Here is a 23,125-nt window from a genome sequence, read left to right as displayed (position 1 = left end):
TGTTGCATCAAATCCAAGTGGTCTCTCTCTCTCCCTCCCTCCCCCCCCCCCCCCCCCCGTGCCTGCCCAGATGTGCTGCGTGGCTGGCTACCGTGCATGGGCTTCCTCTCTCCACCCCCCACCCCTCCTTCCCCTCCCACCCTCTCAGCCACTGCTGCATTCCGATCACAGCCTCACTCTTTGCCACAGAAGTTTGGTGACGATTGCAGCGCTGGAGGGAGAGAGAGAGAGAGAGAGAGAGAGGTGGGGGGAGGGGGGGTGGTGTATGGGGATGGGAGGGGGAATGGGGATTCCTGGTTTCCCTACCAGGGGAGGGTTGAGTCTGTATTATTTGGGAGTGCAGGAGACTGTGAGGGGGGGGGGGGGGTGACCTTCTGAAAGCATCTCAGATCCTGAAGGGACTTGATGTCTCCAGTAGTGGGAGAGTTTGGGACGGAGCTACGAGATCGGTGGGTGGTCATGTAACTTACTGCAGAAAAGGGGTCAATCTGTGGAGGCCAGATCACTGGGGGCATTTAAAGATGTTTGGGGGGGGTGGTGGGAATAAAGACTGGGGACACCAGAGGCTGCAGATACCGGGATCCAGAGCAGCAAACAATCCGGTGGAGGGACTCAGCAGGTCGAGCAGCCTCTGTGGGAAGGAGAGGGAATCATCAAGGTTCCCGGTCAGGACTTGAGTTCCCACAGAGGATGGTGTGTTGAAAGATCAGGATTGAGGGCGGTGGGGAACTGGGTCAGAAGAGGAGGCCCGGGACAGATCATGCATGGTGGTATTGAATGGTGGCGGTAGAGGGGCCGAGTGGCCTATACCCCTGGCGTTCTTGTGGAGAGATGTGGGTGGGGGGAAATGGGGAGGGAGGAATTAGCGTGGGTTGGGCGGAGATCAGGGATTAGCCGGAGGTTGGGTTTGGACCGGGATAGGGGAACGGAAGCTGTTGCCGCTAGCGGAGTGCCCCGGGACCGGGGGTCAGACCCGAGGAACGACAGGCCAGTGGGTGGGGTACGGTGGGGACAGAACCAACCGGGACTTCCGGACGGGAGCGGAGAAGGAATGATCCGTCAAAAAGAGGTGATGTTGCAGCTCTGTAGAACTCTGGTCAGACCGCACTTGGAGTATTGTGTTCAGTTGTGGTCGCCTCATTATAGGATGTGGAAGCTTTAGAGAGGGTGCAGAGGAGATTTACCAGGATGCTGCCTGGATTGGAGAGCACGTCTTATGAGGATAGGCTGAGCGAGCTGGGGCTTTTCTCTTTGGAGAGGAGAAGGATGAGAGGTGACTTGATAGAGGTGCACAAGAGGCATAGATCGAGTGGACAGTCAGAGACTTTTTCCCAGGGCGACAACGGCTAACACGAGGGGACGTAATTTTAAGGTGATTGGAGGATGGTACAAGGGGGATGTCGGGGGGTAAGTTTTTTTACACAGGGAATGGTGGGTGTGTGGAACGCACTGCCGGCAGAGGTTGTGGGGGCAAATACATTAGGGACATTTAAGAGACTCTATCTGACACGTGAATGATAGAGAAATGGAGGGTTATGTGGGAGGGAAGGGTTAGATAGATCTTAGAGCAGGATAAAATGTCGGCACAACATCGTGGGCCGAAGGTCCTGTACTATGCTGTACTGTTCTATGTTCTAAAAGGGGCAGAAGTGGCACCGATGGGGATAGTCCGCTCATGACGGGCAGAGCAGTCTCTGCCTGTGCCGTAACGACCCTCCCACGACGGAGGGGTGGGAGATGATCACTGAACCGAGATGTGAACTTCTGCGTCGGATACAAAGTTGGCTTTGCCCATGGAAGACACAGGGAGTGGCGGGGGGGGGGGGGGGGGGGAGTTATTCTGACTGGAGGGCTGTGACCGGTGGTGTTCTGCAGGGATCGGTGCTGGGACCTCTTGTTTGTGATGACTTGGATGAAAATGTAGGTGGGTGGGTTGAATAAGTTTGCAGACGTCACAAAAATCGGTTCTGCATAGTGAGGAAGGTCATCAAAGGATTATAGCAGGATGGAGATCAGTTGGAGACATGGGCAGAGAGGTGGCAGATGTTTAATCCGGGCAAGTGAGGTCGAGATCAAATGTAGGAGGAAAGTTTTCAGTGAATCGCAGGCGCATTGCCGTACAGAGGGATCTTGGGGTGCAAGTCCACAGCTCCCTGAAAGTCCCAACACAAGTCGATAGGGCGGTAAAGAAGGCGTACGGCACGCTCGCCTTCATCGGTCGGGGCGTTGAGTATAACAGCCCGGAAGTCACCTTGCAGCTGTATAACACTTCGGTGCTCAGGCCGCACTTGGGGGACTGTGTGCAGTTCTGGTTGCCCCCCCCTCCCCGTTACAGGAAGGGTGTGGAGGCTTTGGAGAGGCTGCAGGAGAGGTCCACCAGGACGCCGCCTGGATTAGAGAGCACGAGCTGTAAGGAGAGGTCGGACAAACTTGGGTTGTTTTCTCTGGAGCGGCGGAGGCTGAGGGGAGGAGTTTATAAGCTGGGAGGCAGGGAGAGGGTGGGCAATCCCAGAGTCTTTTCCCTGCGGTCGAAATGTCGAACACTAGAGGCCAGGGGTTTAAGGTGAGAGGGGGAAAGTTCAAAGGAGATGTGCGGGGCAAGTTTTCTTACACGGAGAGCGGTGGGTGCCTGGAATGTGCTGCCAGGGGTGGGGGTGGAGGCGGATACGATGGAGACACGGCAGGCAGGGAATAGAGGAAGATGGACCATGCAGGGGCACGGGATGAGTTCGATAGGCATCATGGTCAGCACGGACACGATGGGCCGAAGGGCCTGTTCCTGCCCTGTACTGTGCTCTCAGTGGTGGGGAAGCACTTGGGAACGGGACAGCCCCGTTTGGGGGTGGGGGGGGGGGATGAGGGCAGGCAGCCGGGGCTGGGTCAACAGGGTACAGGGTGGCGCAGGGAGCGAGTGGGCTGGGATGGGTCAGGAGAGCCAGCAGGAGGCAGATGGAGCGAGTGGCCTGGCTCTTCTGCTTGAAGGCGGAGAAGACGCACAGGGGTGAATATGCACCCTCTCCCTCCCGACGTCCCCCAGATGTTGGCCAGCTGCCCGCTGACAGCTGGTTCTCCTGGCAGCGCTGCCTCTCCCGCGGGAGAGCTGCCCCCCCCCTCCCCGTGGGTCTGAGCGTCAGCCGCCCCGCTGACGGCCCCTTCCCCTCCCGCTCGGCGCGTCTAGCCGGGATCCTGAGGCAGCGCCGGGGGCTGGGCGGTGAGGGGGGAGCGCCGCGCGGCGGGAGGTGCAGATAGTTAACGGGTCCGTCTCCCTTTGTGTTCCCCCCCTTCCCGTCCCACTGCTCCTTACAGACCTTCCCATGGGCATAATTAAACGTGGCGCACTGCGATGGAGCTGTGTAAGAAACCACCTCCTCCTGGTGAGTAACTTCTTCCCAGGGTTTTGAGCGGTGACCGGACGGGGCGCGCGGATACGGACGGGGCGCGCGGATACGGACGGGGCGCGCGGATACGGACGGGGCGCGCGGATACGGACGGGGACCAAACTCCTGTGACACTTCTCCACGGGGTGGGACACTGGGAGATGGGCGGAGGGTTGGGGAAGGTCCAACCCACGTTGATTGTTTCTGGCCCAGGGACCCCACCCTTTCCCGTTCAGCCCCACCGTCCGCACTCCCGACGGACCGCCCCCGTCCAGCCATTCCCGTCCCATTGTCCTGTGGCTCAGCGTGTCAGTGTGTCGCTCTGGTTGACGGGCTGGGGTGTTGCGGCCGACAGCCGATTGGTTGGTGGAGTTTGAGGGCCTTCGGTGCAGGGTTGTCGGTGTGAGATTCGTCACGGTGCGTCGAGTGGGTCCTGGATGTGGTTGGAACTATTGCACCACGGTGGTCTCCCCTCCCCGTCTCTGTGACCCCCTCCGGCCCCTACACCCCTCCCCGTCTCTGTGACCCCCTCCGGCCCCTACACCCCTCCCCGTCTCTGTGACCCCCTCCGGCCCCTACACCCCTCCCCGTCTCTGAGATCAAGAGTTCATCTTTTAGCGTGTGAGCGGTCTGTTCAACAGTCTGATAACAGTGGGGTAGAAGCTGTCCTTGAGCCTGGCGGTACGTGCTTACAGGCTTTTGTATCTTCTGCCCGACGGGAGGGAGGGAGAAGAGAGAATGTCCGGGGTGGGTGGGGGTCTTTGATTATGTCGGCTGCTTTCCCGAGGCAGCGGGAAGTGTAGACAGAGTCCACGGAGGGGAGGCTGGTGTCTGTGACGCGCTGGGCTGTGTCCACAACTTTCTGCGGTTTCTTGAGGTCCCGGGCACAGCAGTTGCCGTCCCAAGCCGGGATGTATCCGGATAGGATGCTTTCTATGGTGTATCCATAAAAATTGGTGAGGGTCAAAGGGGACGTGCCGAATTTCTTTAGCCTCTGGAGGAAGTAGAGGCGCTGGTGAGCTTTCTTGGCCGTGGCGTCTACGTGGTTGGACCAGGACAGGCTGGTGGTGATGTTTACCCCGGGAATGTGAAGTTCTGAACGAGCTCCGCCTCAGCTCCATGGGTGGTGGGGAGTGGCCGTGGGTCAAGGGGTGTCTTACAGGGGACGAGGCTGGGTGCAAATTGTCTATTTCCCTCTCTCTGCCAGCCCCCACCCCCCTGCTCACAATCCTCTCACCACCCCCCCCCCCCCAATCCATCTCGGAGACTCACCCTCTTCCCGTTCTCTCCAGAGGAGGAGCGCAGGGTGAGGGCAAACGCTCGCGAATACAACGAGAAGTTCCAGTACGCAGTAAGTGTCAGCGGGTGTGTGGTGTGGGGTGGTAGGTGGACCTGGGATGCGGGGAGGTGGGTGCGGATGCCGGGGACATTTGGTAAGTCCGCAGACGACTCAAAAATTTAGTTGTGGACAGTGTAGAGGGCTGTCAAAGGACACAACGGGATTTAGATCAGTTGGACACATGGGCAGAGGAGCGGCAGATGGAGTTTAATCCGGGCGTTGCACTTCGGGAGGTCATATGTAAGGGGAAAGTTTACAGTGAATGGCAGGAGTATTGATGTATTAAATAATCTTGGGGCTGAAGTCCAGAGCTCTCTGAAAGTTGCCACACAAGTAGACAGGGTGGTAAAGAAGGCGTACGGCACGCTCGCCTTCATTGGTCGGGGCGTTGAGTATAAAAGTTGGGAAGTCACGTTGCTGCTGTATAAAATTGTGGTTCGATCGCACTTGGAGTGTTGTATGCGGGTTCTGGTTGCCCCATTACAGGAAGGATGTGGAGGCTTTGGAGAGGGTGCAGAAGAGGTTCACCAGGATGCTGCCTGGATTAGAGGGCACGTGCTATAAGGAGAGGTTGGACAGACTTGGGTTGTTTTCTCTGGAGCGCTGGAGGCTGAGGGGAGACCTGATAGAGGTTTATAAAATTACGAGAGGCAGAGATAAGTCTTTTTCCCAGGGTAGGAATGTCTAATACCAGAGGGCGTGCATTTAAGGTGAGAGGGGGTACGTTCAAAGGAGATGTGTGGGGCAAGTTTTTTGTTTATACAGAGAGCGGTGGGTGCCTGGAAGGTGCTGCCAGGGGTGGGGGTGGAGGCAGATACGATAGAGGCGTTTAAGAGGCTCTTAGATAGGCCCATGGATGTGCAGGCATTGGAGGGAGATGGACCATGTGCGGGCAGAAGGGATTTAGTTTAATTTGGCTTTGTGGTCAGCACAGACATGGTGGGCCGAAGGGCCTGTTCCTGTGCTGTTCCGAGTTCGATGTGTGCGAGGTGACCAGGTTTGGACTGGCGAGGGGAAAGGGTCTTCCCTTCCACATCAAGATGTCCCCTATCCAGATGGTGGGGACTGGTCTCTTCCCATGGGATCGGACCTGAGCTGGATTTTCGGAGTGTTCCTTCCTGGCTCTCGGCGGAGTAACAGAGGTGTCGTGGTCAGGGGTCGGACACTGGAGGATGGGTCAGGGGTCGGGTCGGACACTGGAGGATGGGTCAGGGGTCGGGTCGGACACTGGATGATGGGTCAGGGGTTGGGTCAGACACTGGAGCATGAGTCAGGGGTCAGACATGAGGAAGGGTCAGATGTCAGGAGTCAGATGCTGGAGGATGGGTCGGGTGTCAGGTGCCGGGGTTGAGTCAGGGGTCAGATGCTGGAGGATGGGTCGGGGGTCAGGTGCTGGGGATGTCAAGTCAGATGTTGGAGGATGGGTCAAGGGTCAGATGCTGGAGGATAAGTCAAGGGTCAGGCGTCAGACACTGGAGGAGGGGTCAGGGGTCAGACGCTGGAGGATGGGTCAGGGGTCGGGTCAGACGCTGGAGGATGGGTCAGGGGTCAGACACGAGGAAGGGTTAGATGTCGGGAGTCAGGCACTGGAAGATGGGTCAGGGTTCAGACGCGAGGAAGGGTCAGATGTCGGGAGTCAGGCGCTGGAGAATGGGTCAGGCATCAGACACTGGAGGATGGGTCAGGGGTCAGACGCGAGGAAGGGTCAGATGTCGGGAGTCAGGTACTGGAGGATGGGTCAGGGGTCAGACGCGAGGAAGGGTCAGATGTCGGGAGTCAGGTACTGGAGGATGGGTCGGGTCAGACACTGGAGGATGGGTCGGGTCAGACACTGGAGGATGGGTCAGGTCAGACACGAGGAAGGGTCAGATGTCAAGAGTCAGACACTGGAGGATGGGTCAGGGGTCAGACACTGGAGGATAGGTCAGGGGTCAGACGCTGGAGGAGGGGCCTGGGGTCAGAGGTCGGGGATCGGGGAATGGCCCGACACTGGGGGTCAGAGAGGAGCTCCTTTTCACCAAGAGGATGGTGACAGAGGATGGAGGGAGGGAGGGAGGGGACAGAGGCAGGAACCCTCCCCACATTCCACGCCTGCACGCAGAGCGAGAGGGTGGTGGGGGGGGGGGGGGAACGGGTTGGGGGGGGGGGGGGTTGGCGGCCATTTTCCCCGGCCTGCTCCGTTGCCGCTGGATATGGGGCATAATAGGTTGGCGTGTTGCCCCGAATCTACTCACTGACCCCCCCCAACCCCTCCCTCGCCCCCTCTCTCTCCACTCCCCACCCAGAACAACTGCATCAAGACCTCGAAGTACAACGTCATCACTTTCCTGCCTGTCAACCTCTTCGAGCAGTTCCAGGAGGTGGCCAACACCTATTTCCTGTTCCTGTTAATACTGCAGGTATATCCCGTCTGGGACGCGGGACGGGTGGTTTTGGTGGGGGTGGGGGTGGGGGGGTGGGGAGGGAGAGAATTGGGCTCCGGTGGCGTCATCGAGAGACGTCAAGGGGAAAATTCAGGACTCGGGTCCCGGGAGGGCACCAAGTCCAAGCCAAGGCCCACCCCCCGACCCCCCCCCTCGCCCCCTTTTCGGGAGCCGACTGCCAGGAGAACAGCGGGAGGGGGGTGGGACGGAAGACGCCCCTCTCCCTCCTGTGCTCCTGGGCCGAGAGGGAAACCGGCTCCGGGGCTGCTTTGTGGGATCTTGCTGTGCGCCCGGTGGCTGCCACCTGCTTCCGCGGAGGCGGTGCTTCCCGGCGGGAAGCGTGCCCTTGGCCGGCAAAGGATTTTTTGTTCGGGAAATCTGAAAAGGAGGAACTGGAGCCTTGGTCGAGGCCTAGTTTTGTCCAAACCCTCAGGTCCAGTGGCATGAGGAATGGAAATCCAGCTACAGATTGTAGCCTCTGGAATTTCCCTCTGAGGCTTCTGAATCAACGCCCCCCCCCCCACCCCCAGAAACCTTTCCCCTGTCCGGTCCCTATTCAGGTACCTGCCACTCCCCTGGGCAACATTAGGCCCTCGTTGTCTCCCATAAAGGGTTAACCGATAACCCGCTATCCGAATGTGCAGATTTCCCAATGGTTCAGCATCTGGCTCGCTGCCGGATATTCCCACCGCTCCCATTAAACCCACCGGGGACCCCGCTTCCCGCTCCCCTTAAACCCACCGGCGACTCCCGTCTCCCGCTCCCCTTAAACCCACCGGGGACTCCCGTCTCCCGCTCCCCTTAAACCCACCGGGGACTCCCGTCTCCCGCTCCCCTTAAACCCACCGGGGACTCCCGTCTCCCGCTCCCCTTAAACCCACCGGGGACTCCCGTCTCCCGCTCCCCTTAAACCCACCGGGGACTCCCGTCTCCCGCTCCCCTTAAACCCACCGGGGACTCCCGTCTCCCGCTCCCCTTAAACCCACCGGGGACTCCCGTCTCCCGCTCCCCTTAAACCCACCGGGGACTCCCGTCTCCCGCTCCCCTTAAACCCACCGGGGACTCCCGTCTCCCGCTCCCCTTAAACCCACCGGGGACTCCCGTCTCCCGCTCCCCTTAAACCCACCGGGGACTCCCGTCTCCCGCTCCCCTTAAACCCACCGGGGACCCTGTCTCCCGCTCCCTTTAAACCCACCTGATCCACACCAAAAGTTACCCCTCATCTGCGTAACATCCAAAGAAAAACCTGAATTAGAAGTCAGTTGTGGGTAAATCTAATAGGAGTAACATCCAATAGTTTGGAAAATCTCCCAGGCCAACACCACCATGGTACCGGACAGGCGGAGATTTACTGTAACTTTTACTGGAAATGTAATTCCAACAGGAATTTTGAAAGCGAAGCTGGGTTAAGTACTCGAGAGGAACTGCGCAAGGCTGCGGGGAGAGAGCTCGCCCAAGACTATGGGCTGGGCAGATTTCCCTTGTGTTTTTCTCTCTGAACTTACAGACTTGTAGGTTTATATTCTGCATCCGAGAGTTGGCCGACTCCCCGGACTCCTGTGATGGCCACGGCAGAAGCCTCTGTCGCCAGGAGCCTGTTTTGCTAGTCCCAGCCGGCCTGAACTTGTGTTTGGGACCCGACTTTCCCCGTCCTTGCTGTCGGAAGGTGGTGGATTTATAGCCGGGTCCTGCTTTTTTTTTTGTCGAATTCTTCGCATCCTGCTACCCCGCCGTCTCCGAGGGACTTCCCTCGCGGGCTGTTGTCGGGCAGTGCGGCCCATGGTGACGCCATCTTGGGCCTGCTTCTAACGCTGGGCCTGAACGTTGACCCTCGCCCTCCCTCCTGAGGTGCGGGTGGACAAGCCTGGATGCTCCCGATCTCCTAACTCCCGGGCCGGTCACCCCCACAAGCCTGGGACGCTGGGAGCGTACAGATCGAGCGGTGAATTTCCCTTGTGTAAGTGTTCGGGCACGGTGGCGGGGGGAGGGGGGGTGACGGGGGCGATGGGGGGGGTGGTTGGGAGCTCTTTTGTCATGGGAAGGGGGGGGGGAAAGGGGCTGGAATCCTGTTAAATCTTTCCTGGGGAATGTTGGAAGCGGAGGGTTGAATCCGCCATACTGTTGGGCATCCAGTGTCTGGGCCAGTGGGCTCACAGCCTAGCAGGAGAGGCATTGTGCGCTGTCGTTTAACCCCCAACCCAGGCTAGGCCGAGACGCCCCCAGCCATCGAAGGGCGGGGTGCGGTCTCTGAGCTCGGGAGACCAGCCCCTGAGACCACGACCAGGATCCCAGGCCTCGGGAGACTAGGCTGAGAACCTCTGGTGGTTGGCTCACGTCTCGGGTTAGGGTTCGGGGCGGGGAGGGCGGTTACACCTCGCTTGCTTTTCCTCTTTTTCCCTCCACCACCACCCCCCCCCCCCCACCACCCAGCCCCAGCCCCACCCTCCTGCTCTTTCCCCCTCCACGCCCCTGCCCCCAAACCTCTTTCCGTCACACTAACCTTTCCCGGCTCTCTCTCTCTTCCCCCTTGCAGCTTATCCCACAGATTTCCTCGCTTTCCTGGTTCACCACCATTGTGCCTTTGGTTCTTGTGTTGACCATCACGGCTGTCAAAGACGCCACGGACGACTACGTGAGTCTTCTCCTGGTGTGGCCTGGGCCCTGGAGTGGGTCGGGGACCTTCACAGTGTGGTGGTGGGGGGGGGGGGGGTGGGGTACGGAAGCGGTTGTAGAAGATACAAAATCTCGAGAGCTTGTACCACCAGGCTCAAGGACGGCGTCTGTCCCACTGTTATCAGACTCTTGAACAGACCTCTTGTACAAGGTAGATCAAGAATTTAGTGTGTGAGAGGTCTGTTCAATAGTCTGATAACAGCGGGACAGAAGCTGTCCTTGAGCCTGGTGGTACGTATCTTCTGCCCAATGGGAGGGGGGGAGAAGAGAGAATGTCCCGGGGCGGGTGGGGGTCTTTGATCATGTCGGCTGCTTTCCCGAGGCAGCGGGAAGTGTAGACAGAGTCCACGGAGGGTGAGGCCGGTTTGTCTGACGGACTGGGCCGTATCCAGAATTCCTTGCCCCAGCGGTGGCCAAGTACTGGAATCTAAAACGGAGAAGTGTGAGGTGGGACACTTTGGAAGGACAAACTCCAAGGCGGAGTACAAGGTTAGTGGCAGGATTCTGGGGAGTGTGGAGGAACAGAGGGATCTGGGGGTTCATATCCACAGATCCCTGAAAGTTGCCTCACAGGTGGATAGGGTAGTTAAGAAAGCTTATGGGATGTTAGCTTTCATAAGTCGTGGGATCGAGTTTAAGAGCCGCGAGGTAATGATGCAGCTCTACAAAACTCTGGTTAGACCACACTTAGAGGACTGTGTCCAGTTCTGGTCGCCTCATTATAGGAAGGATGTGGAGACGTTGGAGAGAGTGCAGAGGAGATTTACCAGGATGCTGCCTGGTTTAGAGGGTATGCATTATGAGGAGAGACTGAGGGAGCTCGGGCTTTACTCTTTGCAGAGGAGGATGAAGGGAGACATGATAGAGGTGTACAAAATATTAAGAGGAATAGGTAGAGTGGACAGCCAGCGTCTCTTTCCCAGGGCACCAATGCTCAATATAAGAGGGCACGGCTTTAAAGTAATGGGTGGGAAGTTCAAGGGAGATATCAGAGGGAGGTTATTTTACCCAGAGAGTGGTTGGGGCGTGGAATGCGCTGCCTGGGGTGGTGGTGGAGGCAGGTACATTGGTCAAATTCAAGAGATTGTTAGATAAGCATGTGGAGGAATTTAAAATAGAGGGATATGTGGGAGGAAGGGGTTAGATAGTCTTAGGTGTGGTTAGAAGGTTGGCACAACATTGTGGGCCGAAGGGCCTGTATTGTGCTGTATTGTTCTATCCTATAGGATGTAATCTTGGAAGGAATAATGGGATTGAGCAGCATTGGTGTGGATTTCTGAAAAGAAAATTCCGTTTGACCCACTGTAGTAAAGAAGGCATTCGGCCTGCTTGCCTTCATAGGCCGGTGTACTGAGTATAAGAGTTGGCAGCTGTACAGAACATCAATTCGACCACACTTGAGTACAGTATTGTGCACAGTTCTGGTCCCCACACCACGGGAGGGACGAGGCAGCCACAGAGAGCGTGCAGAAGAGACTCCTTAGGATGTTGGCTGGAATGGAGGCCTGTCAGATCGGACAGGCCGGGTTTACTGTCACTGGGATGGAGGAGGCCGAGGGGTGATCTTATGGAGGTTTATGAGGGGCTTGGATAGGACAGACAGACCTTTTCCCAAGTCAGGGGAGTCCAGAACTAGAGGTTTAAAGTGAGAGGGGAAAGATTTAAAGGGGCAACTTTTTCACCCAGAGGGTGGTCCATAAGTGGAACGAGCTGCCAGAGGAAGTGGTAGAGGCGGGTACAGTTACAATGTTTAAAAGGTGTTTGGACGGGTAAAGTTGGTAAATTGGTTTATTATTGTCACTTGTACCGAGGTACAGTGAAAAACTTGTCTTGCATACCGATCGTACAGGTCATCACATCAGTACATCGAGGTAGTACAAGGGTAAAACAATAACAGAATGCAGAATAAAGTGTCACAGTTACAGAGAAAGTGCAGTGCAGGCAGGCAATAAGGTGCAAGGGCCACGACGAGGTAGATTGTGAGGTCAAGGGTCCATGTTATTGTACTAGGGGACCATAGTCTTGTAACGGGGCGGGGTAGAAGGTGCAGGGGTATATGGGCTTAATAAGGGCAAATGAGATGATGGTAGAAAGACATCACAGACAAGTTGGGCTGAACGGCCTGTTTCTATGCTGTGCGATTCTTTGACCGGTAGATAAGGGCGGATCAGTAGATGTGATGTATTTAGATCTTCAGGTTTTTGGTAAGATCCCACTCAGGAAGTTGGTCAATGAGCTTCAATGTAGGTAACAATTGACAAGGATTGATTATTGGTTATTGGACACCACTCCAGGTTGAAGGGCTGAAGCAGTTTTGTGGGATGGTGTGAGATCGGGTAGTGTTGACGTTCGAAGGGAGCCTGCTTGTCCTTGGACACAAGTCACTGAAGACAACCATACAAGGGCAGCAGGCGACTCGGAGGATAAATGGTGTGTCGGCTGTTATTATGAGAGGGTTTGAGTACGGGAGTGAAGATGTCTCACTGCCCTGGTGAAACCGCACCGGGAGCGTTGTGCACCGTTCTGGTCCCTTGACCCAGGAAAGGATGTCCTTGCCACAGAGGGACGGTGGTGAAGATTCACCAGATGGGGCGGGGGGGGTCCAGGGAGGGCGGATTTGAGGAGAGATCGAGGCAACTGCGACTGTGTCCTCTGGGGTTTGGAAGAACGAGAGGGGATCTGGTTGACTGGGCTGGACTGGAAGGGCATTTCCCCCAGCTGGGGAGTCTGGGACCAGCGGTTGCCGTCTCGGAATGGGACGGAGATGGGGAGCAATTTCTTCACCCAGAGGGTGGGGGATTCATTGGAATTCCTGCCCCTTGGGGTTCAGAGATGGTTGGATTTCTTGGTGTTGACGGAATCGAGATACGGGCGGGAAAATTAGGAGATTAGCCACAATCTCCATGGACAGGTGGGTGGGATAGTAGCTGTGAAGGGCCAAATGGCCCCGCCTGATCCTTGTTTTGAACAAGGACCAGGTGGTATAACTGCGGTCCAAAACCACGTGCGTCCCGTCCCATTCCTTTGGGGCTCGGAACTGTTTCCGGGGCTAAAATTCCTCCCTTCCTCCATGTGTGTTGTTTGCGACTCTTGACCTGCTGAGCCCTCCCCCTCTGCCCTGCCCTTGATCCCGCCCCCCCCCCCCCCCCCCCCCCGCTGACCCCCAGGCTTCTGGCCATTTGCCCCCCCCCCAAGGTTTAGAGCGACCTCGGGGCACATCAACGGGGGTGAAAGAGGTGGGGGGAGTCTGCCCTCTGTGTCCCGCCAACGAGGTCGGGGAGGCAGGCTGCTTTGGGTCCGCCCCTTAATGGTCCGTTCCTGAATTCCGGAGTGGGGGTGGGGTTCACCGGGAAGGTGAGTGGAAGGGACAGGAGGGAGCAACCTCGGAGGGAGATGGGGATCCCACGTGCAGGGGACCCCTTGCGCGACTGGATCTGTGCCTGGGACCTCCTGACTCCCTCCCTCCCTCCCTCCGGTCCCTTCAGTGGGGGAGGGGAGATTCCAAGGGGAGGGGAGTAGGGGAGGGCCTGTCCCTCGGAGCCCCCCTCGCCTCCCCTCCCTCCCCAGCGTGACCGGCGTCAGGGACCCCTGTCTCTCTCCCGATCTGAGCCTCCTCTCTCCCCTGATCCGACTCTCTCTCACTGTCTCCCGACCCTTCTCCCTCTCCCTCTCTCTCTCTCCTGACTCCTCTCCCTCACTGTCTCCCGACCCTTCTCCCTCTCTCTCTCTCCCGACCCTTCTCCCTCTCTCTCTCTCCCGACCCTTCTCCCTCTCTCTCTCTCCCGACCCTTCTCCCTCTCTCTCTCTCCCGACCCTTCTCCCTCTCTCTCTCTCCCGACCCTTCTCCCTCTCTCTCTCTCCCGACCCTTCTCCCTCTCTCTCTCTCCCGACCCTTCTCCCTCTCTCTCTCTCCCGACCCTTCTCCCTCTCTCTCTCTCCCGACCCTTCTCCCTCCCTCTCTCTCCCGACCCTTCTCCCTCCCTCTCTCTCCCGCCCCTTCTCCCTCCCTCTCTCTCCCGACCCTTCTCCCTCCCTCTCTCTCCCGACCCTTCTCCCTCTCTCTCTCTCCCGACCCTTCTCCCTCTCTCTCTCTCCCGACCCTTCTCCCTCTCTCTCTCTCTCCCGACCCTTCTCCCTCTCTCTCTCTCTCCCGACCCTTCTCCCTCTCTCTCTCTCTCCCGACCCTTCTCCCTCTCTCTCTCTCCCGACCCTTCTCCCTCTCTCTCTCTCCCGACCCTTCTCCCTCTCTCTCTCTCCCGACCCTTCTCCCTCTCTCTCTCTCCCGACCCTTCTCCCTCTCTCTCTCTCCCGACCCTTCTCCCTCTCTCTCTCTCCCGACCCTTCTCCCTCTCTCTCTCTCCCGACCCTTCTCCCTCTCTCTCTCTCCCGACCCTTCTCCCTCTCTCTCTCTCTCTCCCGACCCTTCTCCCTCTCTCTCTCTCCCGACCCTTCTCCCTCTCTCTCTCTCTCGACCCTTCTCCCTCTCTCGCTCACTCTCTCCCGACCCCTCTCCCTCTCTCTCTCTCCCGACCCCGACCCCTCTCCCGTATCCGATTTCTCCCCCCGCCCCCGATCCGACCCCCCCCCTTCTGATCTGAGCTCCCTCTCCCCCGATCTGACCCCTCTCTCCTGATCCGACCCCTCTCTCCTGATCCGTTCTCTCTCCTTCCCCAGTTCCGCCACAAGAGCGACAGGCAAGTGAACAACCGTCAGTCCCTGCTCCTCATCAATGGCACGTGAGTATCTGGCGCTCCCGGCGCCTCGGCCCTCCCTCCGAGAGATTCCCGACGGGCTGGAGGACGCTTCTGCAAGATGGCGGCGGGGGGTGGGGGTCAGGTGATGGGCAGTCTCCGTGAGATGGCCGCCAATAAATCCGATCGGAATTCTGGAGAAACGGGAGCGGAGGGGGAGCGTGGGATTCAACCCCATCGCTGGGAAGCGAGTGGGAGCTGGGATCCCCATTGCCGGGAATGGGTTTAAGGAGGAGCTGTTCAAAGGCAAGCGGGTGGCAGATGTAATGAACGGTCCAGCACAGAGCGTTGGGGCCGAATGGCCTTTTTGAGTGTCCCTGCCTCTGGAGTCAAGGTGGGGCAGAGAAGGAGGAAGGGGCAGGTGATTTACACGGAATTTGAGGCCCAGCTTTCCGAAATGTATTCAAGTGGGACCGTTGTGTCAAGGGAACTGCACTTGACGGTGTCCCAGTGGCAGGGAGTCGCCTGCCGACCCCCACACAAGGCAAAGGCAGACGATTCGCTCTCAAGGGAACAAGATGAGGCTTCGCGACACTGGGAGAACTTTTACAAGTTTTATCTCTGCTTTTTTTCCAAAGTGAAGTTTAATTTAAATTGCCCGTCTTCTGCGGTGGGGTTTGAACCGGGGTCAAACCAGCCCAGTCACAAAACTCTGCCTCTTCCTAAACCAACACTGTTCTGTTCTATGTTCTAACTCTGGAATTAAAAGTCAGGGTGTTTAACGCTGACTTTGGAACCACCGGATAATTGTTTATAGAGGGCCATCGCGATCCTTATGGGAGCAAGTTGGCCACCTTACCCACTCTGGGCTCAACAAAATGGTCGATCCTGTGTGTGGATTTAAGCATTTATTTCAAAATTTTACGGACGGTTTCAAACACCGTCACTGTTATCTCGCTCCTGCTGCCTGTTGCTGGGTTTTTGCGATTGAGATGAATCTTCAACCCCACCCACTTCCAGAGACGGGCAGAGTTCGTGAGATAAGGCCCCTCCGTAACCGGCGGCCATTTTGTAAGCCGCGCTCTCGCCCCCCCCCCCCCCCCCATCTCAGAACGTCGCCAAGCCGCTGACCCTTCCTTCGTCTTCCCACAGGCTCCAGAAGGACAAGTGGATGCACGTGAGGGTGGGGGACATCATCAAGCTCGAGAACAACCAGTTTGTGGCGGTAGGTGTCCGCCCGGTTGAAGGGTGGCGGCTGGGGGGCAGAAGCAGGGTTTGGCCAAACTTTGGCCCAGAACAAGACCCACGGCGACGTGTTGGCAGGGGGTGGCCATCTGGACGTTGTGGTTTGTAACAACAAGGTGACACTCGACAGCAACGTGGGAGATGTTGACGAGGCAATTTGCTGCACCACTTCCCTACCCCTCCCTGTCTCTGTAGCCCCCCCTCGGCCCCTACACCCCTCCCCGTCTCTGTAACCTCCCCCCCCCCGACCCCTACACCCCTCCCCGTCTCTGTAACCTCCCCCACCTCAGCCCCTACACCTCTCCCTGTCTCTGTGACTCCCCTCCAGCCCCTACACCCCTCCCTGTCTCTGTAGCCCCTCTCAACCCCTACACCCCTCCCCGTCTCTGTAACCTCCCTCCCCCCCCCCCCCCAGCCCCTACACCCCTCCCCGTCTCTGTAACCTTCCCCACCTCAGCCCTTACAGCCCTCCCTGTCTCTGTGACTCCCCTCCGGCCCCTACACCCCTCCCCATCTCTGTAGCCCCCCCTCGGCCCCTACATCCCTCCCTGTCTCTGTAACCTCCCCCCCTTGGCCCCTACACCCCTCCCCATCTCTGTGGCCCCTACACCCTTCCCTGTCTCTGTAACCTTCCCCCAGCCCCTACACCTCTCCCTGTCTCTGTGACTCCCCTCCGGCCCCTACACCCCTCCCCGTCTCTGTAACCCCCTCTGACCCCTACGGCCCCCTCCGACTCTGTAACCTTCTCCTGCCCCTACACCCCTCCCTGTCTCTGTAATTCCCTCCCTATCTCTGTAACCTCCCTGCAACCCTGTGAGATCTCTCCCCTCCTCCAATGCCCGTCCCTCCACCAGTGACGTCTGTCCCTTCAGCTGCCTGTGCACCTAGCTCCAGAATTCCCTGAACTTGCCCCTCCCCCCTCCCCCCTCACCTTCAGAATTTGTTTGATTTGTTTCTCGGATTTGTGCCTTGATTGACTTTTGTACGTCTCTGTTCCCAGGCTGACCTGCTTCTGTTGTCCAGCAGTGAACCCCACGGTCTGTGTTACATTGAGACAGCGGAACTGGATGGGTAAGTCCGGGGAAATTCCCGGGAGTGGGTCACAGGCTGGGATCTAATCCAGGGGTTCGGGGGGTTTATATATAGAATAACAGGTCCCTGGGAGTGGGTTACAGGCTGGGATCTAATCCAGGGGTTCGGGGGGTTTATATATAGAATAACAGGTCCCCGGGAGTGGGTCACAGGCTGGGATCTAATCCAGGGGTTCGGGGGGTTTATATATAGAATAACAGGTCCCCGGGAGTGGGTCACAGGCTGGGATCTAATCCAGGGGTTCGGGGGGTTTATATATAGAATAACAGATGCCCGGGAGTGGGTCACAGGCTGGGGTCTAATCCAGGGGTTCGGGGGGTTTATATATAGAATAACAGATCCCCGGGAGTGGGTTACAGGCTGGGATCTAATCCAGGGGTTCGGGGGGTTTATATATAGAATAACAGATCCCCGGGAGTGGGTTACAGGCTGGGGTTCGGGGGGTTGGTAAATAGGTTTTTGCCTGGGATGGAGTGTCTCAGTTCCGAGGAGAGGCTGGGTCTGTTCTCCCTGGGGCGGAGGGGGTGAAGAGGACATGACTGCGGTGAATAAGGTGATGCCTATAGGTAGGGCGGACTGCAGGGAACTTTCCCCATGTTAGCGGCAGATTGAATTGGAAGACATTGATTGAGGGGGAAGGGATTCAGAGGGGGACCTTCCTCACCCGGAGAGCGGTGAGTGGCTGGAACGCACGGCCTGAGAGAGACGTGAAAGCAGAGTCACTGACAGCATTTAGGAAGTGCCTTGAGAGGCATTTGAATCGCCCAGGTACAGAAGGCGACGGGCCAAGTGTTGGGAGTTGGGATGAATCGAGATGGGTGCCCACTGCTCAGTAGGGACAGACTGGGCTGAATGGCCTGTTCCAGTGCCGTCGGACTCCCTGCGAGTGAGTTGCAGACTGTAGTCAGAAGCCATTCAGACACCAGAGAACAGCAAGCAGTCATTTACTTGCACGGTGAGGGGAGGGGCGGCGGTGAGGGAGCGCCGCGGGAGGGGCGGTGAGGAGGGAGCGCCACTGGAGGGCCGGTTGGGGGGGGGGGGGGTGGGGGGGAGCACCGCACTGAGCATGCTCCCCATATTACCACACTGGCTGCACCCCCAATGCACGTCATTGGATCTCAGATACCCCACGTCCCATCCTTATCGTCTCCACTGATTGGAACCCCCCCCCCCCCCCGCCCCCCCCGCTCAGACGATTGGTGGGAGTGTGTGTCACATGGGGCAGGCGCTGATCTTTGTCCAACCTGATTGGCAGGGAGACCAACATGAAGGTGAGGCAGTCGCTGTCAGTCACGGCGGAACTGGGAGACACCAGCAAGCTGGCCAAGTTCGATGGTGAGTGCAGCTGGAGGGGTTTATATACAGAATAACAGGTCCCCGGGAGCGGGTTACAGGGTGGGATCTGATCCAGGGGTTCGGGGGGTTTATATATAGAATAACAGATCCCCGGGAGTGGGTTACAGGCTGGGATCTAATCCAGGGGTTCAGGGGGGTTTATATATAGAATAACAGGTCCCCGGGAGTGGGTTACAGGCTGGGGTCTGATCCAGGGTTTCGGGGGGTTTATATATAGAATAACAGGTCCCCGGGAGTGGGTCACAGGCTGTACAGGGAGTGGGCAGGGCCTGGGAGCAGTGGGTGGGGTTTGGGGGTGGTGGGAGGAGCCTGGGGCAGTGGGCGGGGCCAGCCCTGACCTGTCTGTGGGGGTCCCGGCAGGTGAGGTGATCTGTGAGCCCCCCAACAACAAGCTGGACCGGTTCACGGGGACCCTGCACTGGAGGGAGAGCAAGATCCCACTGGACAACCGCAACGTGCTGCTGCGCGGCTGCGTCCTGCGCAACACCGAGTGCTGCTTTGGGCTGGTTCTCTTCGCAGGTCAGTCTGTGACCTCTTCCTCCCTCTCCCGCCCCCCCTGCCCCGCCGTCCCGCCGTCCTCTCCCCCCTGCCCTCTCCCCCCCTGCCCCGCCGTCCTCTCCCGCCCCCCTGCCCCGCCGTCCCCTCGCCCCCCCCGCCCTCTCCCCCCCTGCCCTGCCGTCCTCTCCCCCGCCGTCCTCTTCCCCCCCCCCCCCCCCGCCTCCACTTACCCCCCTCTGCTGTCATCGCCTCACTTCCTTCCCCCCACCCACCCCAGCCCACACTAACACAGTCCCACCTCCACAGGCCCGGACACCAAGCTGATGCAGAACAGTGGGCGCACCAAGTTCAAGAGGACGAGCATCGATCGCCTGATGAACACCCTGGTTCTCTGGGTGAGTTTCCGGACCCGGCGGGGACGGGCCACCATTCCCCACACACTGAGCTCAGTATTTTGAAGAGGTGACCAAGAGGGTCGACGAGGGCAGGGCGGTAGACGTCATCTACACGGACCTTTAGCAAGACCTCTGACGTGGTCCCACACGGTAGGCTTTGTCTGGAAGGGTAGATCATGTGGATAAGGCTAGTGGAGGGTCGTTTCCCTGTGGTGTGCTGCAGGGATCGGTGCTGTGTCCACTGCTGTTTCTCGTTCGTGTTGTCGATCTGGAGAATGTAGGTGCCGTGGTCTGTAAGTCACCAAAATCAGTGGTGTGGTGGACAGGGAACAGGATTGTCTCAGGTTACGACAGGATCTAGATCGACTGGGGAAGTGGGCCAAGGGATGGCAGATAGAGTTTAACTCAGACAAGTGCGACGTCTGCAGTTTGGGAAGTTAAACGAGGGCTGAAAATGGTGGGGCCCCGGGGAGTGTTGCAGAACAGAGAGACCCAGGGGTACAGGTACCTGGTTCCCTTTTGTTTGATAAGGTACCCCATGCGAGGCTTATGGAGAAGGTGAGGAGACTTGGGATCCAAGGGGACATTGCAGTGTGGATCCAGAACTGGCTGGCCCACAGAAGGCAAAGAGTGGTTGTTGAAGGGTCGTATTCTGAGTGGAGGTCGGTGACCAGTGGTGTTCCTCAGGGATCTGTACTGGGACCCTTACTATTTGTGATTTTTATAAATGGCCTGGATGGGGAAGTGGAGGGGTGGGTTAGTAAGTTTGTGGATGACACGAAGGTTGGGGGTGTTGTGGATAGTTTGGAGGGCTGTCAGAGGTTACAGAGGGACATAGATAGGATGCAGAGTTGGGCTGAGAAGTGGCAGATGCAGTTCAACCCAGTTAAGTGTGAAGTGGTTCATTTTGGTAGGTCAAATATGATGGCAGAATATAGTCTTAATGGTAGGACTCTTGGCAGTGTGGAGGATCAGAAGGATCTTGGGGTCTGAGTCCATAGGACGCTCAAAGCGGCTGCGCAGGTTGACTCTGTGGTTAAGAAGGCACATGGTGTATTGTCCTTCATCAATCGGGGAATTGAATTTAGGAGCCGGGAGGTATTGTTGCAGCTATATAGGTCCCTGGTCAGACCCCACTTGGAGCACTGTGCTCAGTTCTGGTCACCTCACTACAGGAAGGATGTGGAAGCCATAGAGAGGGTGCAGAGGAGATTTACAAGGATGCTGCCTGGATTGGGGAGCATGCCTTATGGAAACAGGTTGAGGGAACTCGGCCTTTTCTCCTTGGAGCGACAGAGGATGAGGGGGGACCTGATAGAGGTGTATAAGGTGATGAGAGGCATTGATCGTGTGGATAGTCAGAGGCTTTTCCCCAGGGCTGAAATGGTGGCCACAAGAGGACACAGGTTTAAAGTGCTGGGGAGTAGGTACAGAGGAGATGTCAGGGGTAAGTTTTTTACTCAGAGAGTGGTGAGTGTGTGGACTGGGCTGCCGGCAACGGTGGTGGAGGCGGGTACGATAGGGTCTTTTAACAGACTTCTGGATAGGTACACGGAGCTGAGTAAAATAGAGGGCTATGGGTAAGCCTAGGAATTTCTAAGGTCGGGACGTGTTCGGCACAGCTTTGTGGGCCGAAGGGCCTGAATTGTGCTGTAGGTTTTCTATGTTTCTTTGTTCCTAATTATTCCAAATGCGGCCTCACCAGTGACACCAAGGCCTAGAGCAGAGTTCCCAGGCACACCTGAGGCTGACTCCATTTGGACAGATCTCCTCTCTGACCGCACTGCCCCCGTGCCTATTGCTCTCTCGCCCCCCTCCGTCCCACTCACGCCTCCTTCCGTTTCCCAGATCTTCGGATTTCTGGTCTGCATGGGGATCATCCTCGCCATTGGGAATTCCATCTGGGAGCACGAGGTGGGGAATCTCTTCCAGATCTACCTGCCCTGGGACCAGGGCGTGGACAGTGCCTTCTTCTCCGGCTTCCTTGCATTCTGGTCGTACATCATCATCCTCAACACAGTGGTCCCGATCTCCCTGTACGTGAGGTGAGTTCCGGCCGCCCGCCACGCTGGGTCTCAGGTTCAAAGTCAAAGTCGGGTTTGCTGTCATCTGCACAAGTCCGTGTGTGCACGGGTGCAGTGAAAAACCTTACTTGCAGCAGCATCACAGGCACAGAGCATCAGAGACACAACATTCACAAGAAAGAAACATCAATTATGCACAATTTTTACAAGAAAGAACACGATTAGAACAAAAATACAGTCCATTGTGGTGCAAAGTGGTCCCAGTGTTGCTGTACTGAGGCAGTGATTCGGGTTGTGCCGGTCGGTTCAAGAGCCGAATGGTTGAAGGGAAGTCGCTGTTCCTGAACCTGGTGGTGTGGGGACTTCAGGCTTCTGTACCTCCTGCCCGATGGGAGCTGCGAGAAGACGGCACGGCCCGGATGGTGGGGGGGATCTTTGACGACGAACGTTGCCTTCTTGAGGCAGCGTCTCCTGTAGACACTCCCGATGGTGGGGAGGGATGTGCCTGTGATGTATTGGGGCTGAGTCCACTACTCTGTGCAGCTTCTTACGTTCCTGTGCATTGGAACTGCCGTCCCAGACCCTGATGCAACCAGTCAGGACACTTTCAACAGTACGTCTGCAGAAGCTTTTTTAGAGTGTTCGGTGACGAGCCGAACTTCCTAAGAAAGTAAAGACGCCGGGGCGCCTTCCTTGTGATTGCGTCTGTGCGCTGGGCCCAGGACAGGTCGTCCGAGATGTTAACGCCCAGGGATTTAAAGCTGCTGACCCCCTCCACCGCCGATTTTCCCCCCAATGTAGACTGGCGCCTGTTCGCCCTCCTTCCCCGTCCTGAAGTCGGTGGATGGTGCCATCTGCAAACTTGGCGGCGGAGTTCGAGCAAGATTTGGCCACACGGTCGCGAGTGTTTCAGGGATTAAAGTTGGGGGGTGGGGGCGCGGTTGGCTGGGGACAATGCCTGCTCCCTCCCCCTGGTCGCCTGGGCACGGATGTACCCCCAGAAGAGGGGCAGGCAGCTGGCTCGGGTGGAACCCTGGACGGAGCTGCGAATGGCCACCTCGGTCAGACCCAGGAGCAGACCGACGAGGAGGTCCCCTCCCCTGCCCCTCTCTCTGTACCAGGTGGAGCGTGGGGTTGGAGTGCAGCCTGAACTTGGGGAGCGGCCCCTCCAGATACTCAAAGAGGGGCTGTGACCCCTCGCACTCCGTATATATGTGGAACACCGTGACTCCTCCAGGGAGTGTGTGATGGGACAGTGTAGAGGGAGCTTCACTCTGTGTCTGACCCCGGGAGTGTGTGACGGGACGGTGTGGAGGGAGCTTCACCCTGTGTCTGACCCCGGGAGTGTGTGACGGGACGGTGCGGAGGGAGCTTCACCCTGTGTCTGACCCCGGGAGTGTGTGACGGGATGGTGTGGAGGGAGCTTCACTGTGTGTCTGACCCCAGGAATGTGTGATGGGACGGTGCGGAGGGAGCTTCACCAGCCGTTCCCCACGGACGTTACCTGACCTCTCCCCTTCCCGTTGCCCCTGCGAGCAGTGTGGAGGTTATCCGGCTGGGACACAGCTACTTCATCAACTGGGACAAGAAGATGTACTGCGTGCAGCGGGACACGGCTGCCGAGGCTCGGACCACCACCCTGAGCGAGGAGCTGGGCCAGATCGAATACATCTTCTCCGACAAGACCGGGACCCTCACGCAGAACATCATGACCTTCAACAAGTGCTCCATCGGCGGCAAGACCTACGGTGAGCGAGCCTTTCCCTCACGAACATCTCCAACTGCTCCAACAGATATCTATCCTGCCTTGGTTAGAGTCCTAGACCACGGAAACAGGCCCTTTGGCCCAACCGGTCTGCGCCAACCCAGATGCCCCTGCAAGCCAGTCCCATTTGCCTGCGTTTGGCCCACATCCCTCTAAACCTTTCCCATCTGTGTATCCTTTTAAATGTTAATGTACCTGCCTCACCCACTCCCTCTGGCAGCTCGTTCCACATACAGACCACCCTCTG

The 23,125-nt window shown here is 57.8% G+C and overlaps 1 protein-coding gene across 2 annotated transcripts in view; it reads left to right on the top strand.

The window, feature by feature from the left end:
• Positions 1–23,125, top strand: part of LOC127587494 (phospholipid-transporting ATPase ID-like) — a 44,410-nt gene that overhangs the window by 217 nt on the left and 21,068 nt on the right. For both annotated transcript variants that reach the window (XM_052045850.1, XM_052045849.1), the window contains exons 2-13: positions 3,307–3,374; positions 4,670–4,728; positions 7,002–7,115; positions 9,673–9,771; positions 14,487–14,548; positions 15,656–15,728; positions 16,749–16,819; positions 18,096–18,175; positions 18,557–18,715; positions 19,001–19,089; positions 20,938–21,134; positions 22,653–22,861. In XM_052045850.1, coding sequence (XP_051901810.1) covers positions 3,344–3,374; positions 4,670–4,728; positions 7,002–7,115; positions 9,673–9,771; positions 14,487–14,548; positions 15,656–15,728; positions 16,749–16,819; positions 18,096–18,175; positions 18,557–18,715; positions 19,001–19,089; positions 20,938–21,134; positions 22,653–22,861 — 1,243 coding nt within the window. In that variant the 5' untranslated portion in view covers positions 3,307–3,343. The remainder of the gene's footprint in view (positions 1–3,306; positions 3,375–4,669; positions 4,729–7,001; positions 7,116–9,672; positions 9,772–14,486; positions 14,549–15,655; positions 15,729–16,748; positions 16,820–18,095; positions 18,176–18,556; positions 18,716–19,000; positions 19,090–20,937; positions 21,135–22,652; positions 22,862–23,125) is intronic.

Source organism: Pristis pectinata, chromosome 40 (genome assembly GCF_009764475.1).
Source record: "Pristis pectinata isolate sPriPec2 chromosome 40, sPriPec2.1.pri, whole genome shotgun sequence".
Lineage (NCBI taxonomy): Eukaryota > Metazoa > Chordata > Chondrichthyes > Rhinopristiformes > Pristidae > Pristis > Pristis pectinata.
This window is presented reverse-complemented; position numbering and strand designations above follow the sequence as displayed.